The 7,221-nt window shown below is 42.2% G+C and overlaps 2 protein-coding genes across 3 annotated transcripts; one reads left to right on the top strand and one right to left on the bottom strand.

Moving 5' to 3' along the window:
* The first annotated feature begins 1,017 nt into the window (after positions 1 to 1,017).
* LOC129583809 (protein Mpv17-like) lies at positions 1,018 to 2,943 on the top strand. The gene is made up of 4 exons (XM_055475780.1): positions 1,018 to 1,282; positions 1,358 to 1,806; positions 1,889 to 1,989; positions 2,483 to 2,943. The coding sequence occupies exons 1-4, from the start codon at positions 1,090 to 1,092 to the stop codon at positions 2,574 to 2,576; spliced, it is 837 nt and encodes a 278-aa protein (XP_055331755.1). The 5' UTR covers positions 1,018 to 1,089; the 3' UTR covers positions 2,577 to 2,943.
* Positions 2,895 to 7,203, bottom strand: LOC129583808 (src substrate cortactin-like). 2 transcript variants are annotated; one of them, XM_055475779.1, is made up of 15 exons: positions 7,066 to 7,203; positions 6,554 to 6,647; positions 6,387 to 6,460; positions 6,155 to 6,281; positions 5,356 to 5,743; positions 5,193 to 5,300; positions 4,859 to 4,969; positions 4,668 to 4,778; positions 4,479 to 4,604; positions 4,208 to 4,269; positions 3,682 to 4,080; positions 3,529 to 3,619; positions 3,412 to 3,468; positions 3,293 to 3,346; positions 2,895 to 3,227 (listed from the first exon to the last, which is right to left on the bottom strand). In XM_055475779.1, the coding sequence occupies exons 2-15, from the start codon at positions 6,632 to 6,634 to the stop codon at positions 3,202 to 3,204; spliced, it is 1,815 nt and encodes a 604-aa protein (XP_055331754.1). In that variant the 5' UTR covers positions 6,635 to 6,647; positions 7,066 to 7,203; the 3' UTR covers positions 2,895 to 3,201. The 2 variants fall into 2 exon arrangements, with proteins under 2 accessions (XP_055331754.1, XP_055331753.1); XM_055475778.1 differs by lacking the exon at positions 7,066 to 7,203 and adding an exon at positions 6,792 to 6,974.
* Positions 7,204 to 7,221: the final 18 nt, after the last annotated feature.

The following is a 7,221-nucleotide window of genomic DNA, read 5'->3' as shown; positions in this document are numbered from 1 at the left end:
ACTGCCAATATTTTTTTCAGGGACCGTAATCTCAAGATTTCAGAAAACAAATTCAGTGTGTTCCTCAAAGTTCAGCAGCTCGTCCATAAGTTTTAAAACCGTATTTTTTAATGCGAGTATAATCAAATGTGCAGGTGTGCATGTTGTACGAACGAAAACTGGTTTAAAATTAGTGACATAAATACAGTAAGTACACTAAAAGATACTATATTTCTTTATTTTCTTAGGCAAAAAAACCATCCAATGCACGACCGCAAGAATACTATACTCGTATTGGAAATGAGCTCACGTGACCGTTTGCCATGAAAAAATCCCAGGCTCAGTCATGAGTATTCCGAAGTTCGAACTAAAGCAAGTAAATTCCAGACGGTATAAAAATTTTCTACTACACCACTGACGCCTATTTTGTGCAAGTATAATATAACATATTTTTGTACAAATTGATTGTATTACAGATATTAAGCACATCAGTACAAGTGCTGTAGCAAACTAACCATTACTACCCAGCATTGACTGCTGTTCAACGCCAGACCACCGATCCTTAAAATTATTCAAGTATTTGGCTATCATATGCTGTAAGTATTCGTGATCAGCTTCGCTAACTCTTTAATTCCCTACACAAACGCGGAACGTGGCAGCGCATGGACCTTGTCCATCTTGCAGGGAATTCTTGACTGACAGCGATGTGATTTTGTTGCTGTATGGTTTATGAAAGGCATTGCTGTCCGCAGAGCATATTGAAGTTATGAAGTTACAGATGCTGATACATTCCGAGTGAACTCGCTTGCTTTATGTTTTTATAAAAATGTGAGAATCTTTGGAAAAGTTTTGACATGGAGATAAGACCGTGTACATGTGAATGTGTACTGTTTACAATAATTATAATAATACAAAGCAGTGTACGGTAGAGTAATACTGCAATCATTGCCGCAAGGTTGTTATGACGTCACAGCAGAAGAAATTTCCGCACTCTGTCGGCGGCTGCCACAGCCACACAAAACAGCCGGCTGCATCCAATCATTGCACACTATTGCGTGTGTTGCCATTGTTTTTGTGTGTAGCCTTGACCCAAATGGGTGCACTGGAGCAATGACCGTCGTACTTTTCTTTAGGCCGCTGAGCCATTCGCATACTTACAGGATTTCCACTGGCCACAGGATATTTTATTCATTCAGAACAGCACCGGACCGCTGTGTCAGGTTACAAATACCTACCAGAATATTTTCCTCGTACAGGCTGGTTAAAATTGGCTCCATCATTCTGCGCAGGCAGGAATCTAAAGGTTTGTACGCTGTTGTCAAGGAATTTCAGCTGACATTTTTGCGATAAAATTTGTTTTTTATCCACGCTGTAATAGGGTTTATCCAGAACCTGCTAAGATTGGCGTCAACCGATATGGCGTCCAATTCCGCAGCAGCAGCGGGTTCTCCGATATCGCGCGCCTGGCAGAAATACCTGCGCTACACGGACGCCAATCCGTTGAAAGTGCAGGCACTCACCGCGCTGATCTTCGCTGCCATGGGCAATCTCATCTCGCAGACGCTGGTGGAGAAGAAGGGACTAACGCAGATTGATCTCTTCAGCACGGCGCGCTTCACCGCCATCGCCGTCTTCTACAGTTTTCCCATCGTCCGCTGCTGGCTGTGGGTGCTGGAGAACAAAGTGAAGCCAGGGAAATTCGCGCCCATTAAGCGCGTCCTACTGGATCAGCTGGTGTTCGCTCCCATCAACTACATCGTGTTCATCGCGGTTATGGGTCTTGTGGAAGGAGACACGTGGGAGGCCGTCCAGCGCAGACTGAAGAATGTAAGTTTCGAAGAATTTGTTGGTGTGTTGGTGAGACGTCTTGACGCGACGTTGTTGTTTATGCGTGGATTTGTGATACTAGGATTACTGGAGTGTGATGTTTTCCAACTGGAAATTGTGGCCCGCTGTACAGTTGATCAATTTCTACTTCGTCCCTTTTAACCAGAGAATTCTCTTCCTCAGGTACTGTACGGTTTGCTAATTGCGGGCCTATTTATTATACTTCGTTGTGGCTCACCCGCAGCTGGGCTATTGCACCTTACACGAAAGCAAAACTTACAAGTCGTAACTAACAGTATCGTCAGCAGGTGTTGGCTGTTTAATACCAATCTGAGAAGTTAATTTAGAAATTCGCAGCGTTGCACATAGTGAATAATTGTTTACTAGTATTAGCTTACAGCTAGTTTATTGTTTGTGAAACCAGTAAATAGCAGTTCAACTAGAATGACTACTGTGCTCGCAATAAGTGTTTTGACTGCCTTCAGAGTATTATTGGCATCATAAATGTACGTAGTTTTGAAATTAAATTTGTTTTCCTCGGCTGTTTGTTGAAGCAGTCGAAACTTGATTCCGGCAAATAATTGTTTTTGTGGTACGAAACTGGGAATAAACCAGTGATTGCTGTTGTCATGTTTCTGGCCTGTAGTACTCACGTCTGTGTATTGCTTTATTTCAGTGTGGTGAGTTTGTTTTGGAACACATACTTGGCATATGTTGTGCGGCAAGGAGGAGGAGAAATGGGGACGATGTCGAAGAATGCGACAAACTGATTGTGAGCGGAGATTGTGAAAGTGAGACTGTCTGCTTATTTTCTGTGACTTACTAAAGGGTATTTGGGCAGTTGACTTTCGCTTTTAAAAAAAAAATTATTTTAATTATTAACCGCCATGGCAGTGTCTACCTTTGGGGTGTGCTGAATCGCAATTTGCGATTATTTTACCCTACGATCGGGGGCTATTTGCCACTGCGACAGAGCTTTTGGTCTGAAATTTCAGATCTTGTATAGTTACTTGCTGTAATAAAAATCCTGAAGATATTTGAGTTTTCGATATTGACAAACGAATTTCCCTGCTGGCTTGATGCTATACTCTCGATGGAAATTTGATTGTTGATCCACACATAAATTTTATTGCTGAATTTCTGCTTTTCGATTAGACCGGTGTTTCTTAGAGCAGGCAACACCAACAGGAAGTCACAAAGCAGGTCAAAATTTAAACCACAATAAAAATCAGAAAATTACAAATAAAATTGCATAACATCATAAAAAAGGCACCAGCCTTATAATACACATTCAAAGCTTAAAAAAAGGTATAAACAGCTCAAACAATGGAAAAGTGCCAGCCAAAAAAAAGCTAACGGAACATGCTTGAGAAAGCGAATCTTGGTCCTTTTCAGCTATTGCTGAAGCTCGACATAGTTAGCTGTAAAAAATAACCAGAAGTTACTTATTGGCTCCCAGCTCAATCATTTTCGGTGGAAAACTTACCAGGAAAAAGGCCCACTTTTCCTCTACATTCTCCTCTCCACCATCCATCATCAACTGTAAATAAAAGCAGGTGACGATAGTAACGTTCAGACAATCATTACAAAAAAATTTTTTCATACCAAATTCGATATTAGTAATAATGTCATCGGGTTCGAAAGACAGTTCATCATCGTCCGCTGCAACACAAAAAATTACAAAATTAAAAAGTCACTGTGGTAGGATAAATCCGCACGTACATGCTTGATAATCGAACAAGGCAACTGCTTTGGCAGTACCGCCCGAATGTTCAGTAGGAGAACCGGTTGAATAAACATTTTCGGATCCAACCTGAAGTTCAAAAATTCCGTGTCAAATATATACTTAAAAATCTGTTGAGCACCGTAGCGCACCCGATCTTCGTGATGACGAGCACCACTAGATGATCGCTGCTTCTCAGGGACTTTAATTTCACTGGGTTGTACCACCGCGGTCCGTGTTTCCGGCTGCACAGGAGCCGATTGTTCATCGTCGTCGTCGAATAGCTTCCTCCGGGGCGGTGATGGCACGGATGCAGGCGCATCGTATCTGAAGGCTTGCTGAGACGGTTTCAGCTCCTTTTCCTCTTCTTCCTCGTCCGAGGCATCTTTTCCGGTACGTTGTCGCTCCCGTTCTTCTTCCTCTTCCAACTTTTTATGCTCTTCCGCAATAACTTTCTGGCGTTCTTCTTCCGCTCGCTTAGACTGTTCTCGTTCTCTCTCCTCAGCAGCCTTACGGCGCAAACGCTCTTCTTCCAGTTTCTTTTGGGTTTCCTATAACGCTTATCGTCTGAATTATCATTATTAGCTTGACCGACAAAAAATGGAGTGCTGGTGGCATGCACTCATCATTAGAACAACAATTGTCGCATACAGAGTTATTTAGGTCTGCTTTGCTTACCTTTGCTCCATCAAGCGCCATTGATTCAAATCTAGCCTTCAAATTGGATGCTTTGGCGCTGCCTGCAACAAATAGCATACTTGTATTAGTCCTAGACATAACATTTAACCTAATCCAAACTGATAACAAATCACTACACATAAAAGTAGCAGATATGCAGTACAAGCAACCTTTGTAAAACAGTGTCACAGCAAATGCTTTTTGTATTTCAAACGAGTCATCAATGTTGACCGAAATCCATGTCAAAATCCTCAATTACGAACTACCTTACCGTTTTCAATGTCAACCTTCTTAGCACCAGGTTTAGGTTTTTCCGGGGCCTCATCCCAACCGTGCGCCGATTCGTCTTGCCTATCTTTCTGCACACCAAACTGGCCTCCGAATCCGGCCTTGTAATCTGTAAGTACAGGGCACGATAGCTCGATCCCGACACTCAGCTTGGGAAAACCGCAGATTTCACCTTTTTGTGATTCATGTGCTTCTGTAGGACTTTTAAAGTCGAAACCATGAGCCGAACTATCCTGTCGGTCGCTCTGCACCCCGAATTGCCCACCGAATCCCTTTTTATAATCTGTCATTTGCAGAAACCGACTGTTTTACCAACCGTTCAAAGGTAAGATCGAAGACTGGTTTTCTTTTGCCGGCGAGCACCTTTTTGTGATTCGTGAGCGTCGACTTTTTCGCGATGATCCCAGCCGACGGCTGCCGCGTCCTGCCGATCTTTTTGAACACCAAACTGCCCACCAAAGCCCGTTTTGTAATCTGAAGGAAATAATCAGTTGTGTACTTAGCTTCAATCAAATAAAGTGCAATCCCTTTTAGGAAAATGTGACCACAAAAAAGTATCAAAGCAACACAAAAGTAAACAATAAAAATAACACGAAAGCAAGTGTGGAAACCTTTTACATATAAACTCACCTTTTAAATTTCAAGGACATTATTTTATACTCGAACTGTAAATTGTAGAGCGGGTCTACGGCCGTACCTTTTTGTGAAGCATGTGCTTCCTTCTTCGCTTGATAATCCCAACCTACGGCCGATTTATCCACCGTTTGCTGGACACCGTGCTTCCCTCCAAAACCGGCGGAATAGTCTAAAAAAGCAGGATTAAGGATAACACGAAAATCCCAACAGCACAAACCATTTACCTTTCTGCGAGGAGTGTTTATCGGTTTTTTCTTGATAATCCCACCCCACGGCGCTCTGGTCCTGGGCATTCTGCTGCACACCAAATTGTCCACCAAAGCCGACTTTGTAGTCCTTCTGCGATTCATGCTTTTCGTTCTGCGCACGGTAATCCCATCCTACCGCCGATTTATCCTGCCGATCGGTCTGCACACCGAACTCGCCTCCAAAGCCTCCTTTGTAGTCTTTCTGCGACTGGTGCTTCACCACATCCGCCTTGTAATCCCATCCGGCCGCCGATTTATCCACGCGATCATCCATCACGCCAAATTTACCGCCGAACCCTTTTTGGTAATCGGTCTGTGAGGCGTGCTTTTCCTGGGGAGCGTGATAATCGGCCCCCATTGCGCTCTGAAAAAAAGCACTTTAAAGGTAATTCTGGAAAAAAACAAACACCTATAAAACTACTGAAAATACACACAAATATCTATATACTGCGCAATATGCTTAAGTATGGTTGCGAAGCCTGGAACTAGAAAATTACTGAAAAACAATTTACTGAAAAAGGGAAAAGCGGTGCAGAGTAAGATAATTCTGGGGGACAAACCTCTAAAACTGCTAAGAAACCCACAGAAATATCTAAGAAGTTATTCAAAATTATATGAAATTATCCGCAACGATAGCTTTTAGTGAATAACTGCGCAGTCGACGCTTATGACGCCTGGTGCGAAAAAATTTACTGAAAAAAAACGGAAAAGGCGCCAGGAATGTACAATGCTAAGAAATCGGTTCTGAAAACGCTAAAACGTGTGTCTGACGGACCTTGTCCATGCGATCAGTTTCCACGCCGTATTTTCCTCCATATCCGTAGCCAGGTTTCTGCTCTTCTAAAACTTTCTTTTTGATAGCACTGTCATCCTTGCGAACTTCATTCCGCAGCTGGTTCAAGCTACAATCCACCAAAATCACATACCCATTAAATTCAGCAATTCGCGACTCAATTTCACGTTAAAAAGAGCAGCAAATGCTGGCTGTATGCCAGTTTGTTACTTACTCAACTGACTCGTGGTGCCCAGATCCACTAATATGTTTCGCACCCCAGCGCTGATCTTTCTCCGTGACATTATTCTACCAAGCAGACGACCACAAATGAATGCATGATCCAGTAAAACAGTTCAGGTAGTCAGGGCCAATACGGCGTCATTTTCCCCAATTTCCTACCACATAATCAGGATCCGTGTCCCAATCATCGGAAGCACCAGGCTTCGGAAGGTTTCCCACGCCAACCTGAGATTTCCACATTTCCACAGAAGCGCTGCATTCAGAGAAATCAAACAAATTACAATGAACACAGATGATAATATGAACAGTCCACCTTCGAATTTTGCTAGTCACATCTAGGCCACTTGACAAAAGCCATGAAAAATGGAAAGAGTAATCTCACTGGTAATACTCGTACCTTCTTCTAGATCTGCGTGCTGTGCAAAAGATGTACACTCCGAATGCTATCTAATATGGAAGACTTTTGCTTCAATAATAATATTATAATATGCTCTAATTACTGTTTAATATTAACAGAGACGGTGAGAACTCAAAATATGGTAGGCGTATGACGAAGTAGTGTAAACAATAAGCACAGAGTCTGCACAGTGTATCGTTTTAAGCATTCAGCATTATTATACAGCAGTAAACAGCACGAGCGTACTAATCTTTTTAAGTGAGTACGTACTTACATGCTTACATGTACCGCGTATTTTCCCCAGTTGTTATATTAATTTTAAATGCATTCATAAAATTTTTATCTTCAGAAATCAGAAGTTAATTTCTGATTAATATTTCTGATTAAATCATAAATCAGCACAACTTGTACGAATTTGTGGTGCACATTG

This window comes from Paramacrobiotus metropolitanus, unplaced genomic scaffold, assembly GCF_019649055.1.
Source record: "Paramacrobiotus metropolitanus isolate TYO unplaced genomic scaffold, Prichtersi_v1.0 Parri_scaffold0000012, whole genome shotgun sequence".
NCBI classification, from domain to species: domain Eukaryota; kingdom Metazoa; phylum Tardigrada; class Eutardigrada; order Parachela; family Macrobiotidae; genus Paramacrobiotus; species Paramacrobiotus metropolitanus.
Note: the sequence above shows the minus strand (reverse complement) of the source record. Positions and strands in the feature narration are given on the sequence as shown.

Bases quoted from the DNA above. Each gene is read 5' to 3' on its own strand.
- LOC129583808 (XM_055475779.1), bottom strand. From the start codon at position 6,634: ATGTGGAAATCTCAGGTTGGCGTGGGAAACCTTCCGAAGCCTGGTGCT. The intron at 4,779-4,858 runs GTGCTCGCCGGC...TGCAAATGACAG, and splicing joins CGCTCACGAATCACAAAAAG to ATTATAAAAAGGGATTCGGT. The intron at 4,605-4,667 runs GTGAAATCTGCG...CTGTACTTACAG, and splicing joins AGCACATGAATCACAAAAAG to ATTACAAGGCCGGATTCGGA.
- LOC129583809 (XM_055475780.1), top strand. From the start codon at position 1,090: ATGACCGTCGTACTTTTCTTTAGGCCGCTGAGCCATTCGCATACTTAC. The intron at 1,807-1,888 runs GTAAGTTTCGAA...TTGTGATACTAG, and splicing joins TCCAGCGCAGACTGAAGAAT to GATTACTGGAGTGTGATGTT. The intron at 1,990-2,482 runs GTACTGTACGGT...GCTTTATTTCAG, and splicing joins CAGAGAATTCTCTTCCTCAG to TGTGGTGAGTTTGTTTTGGA.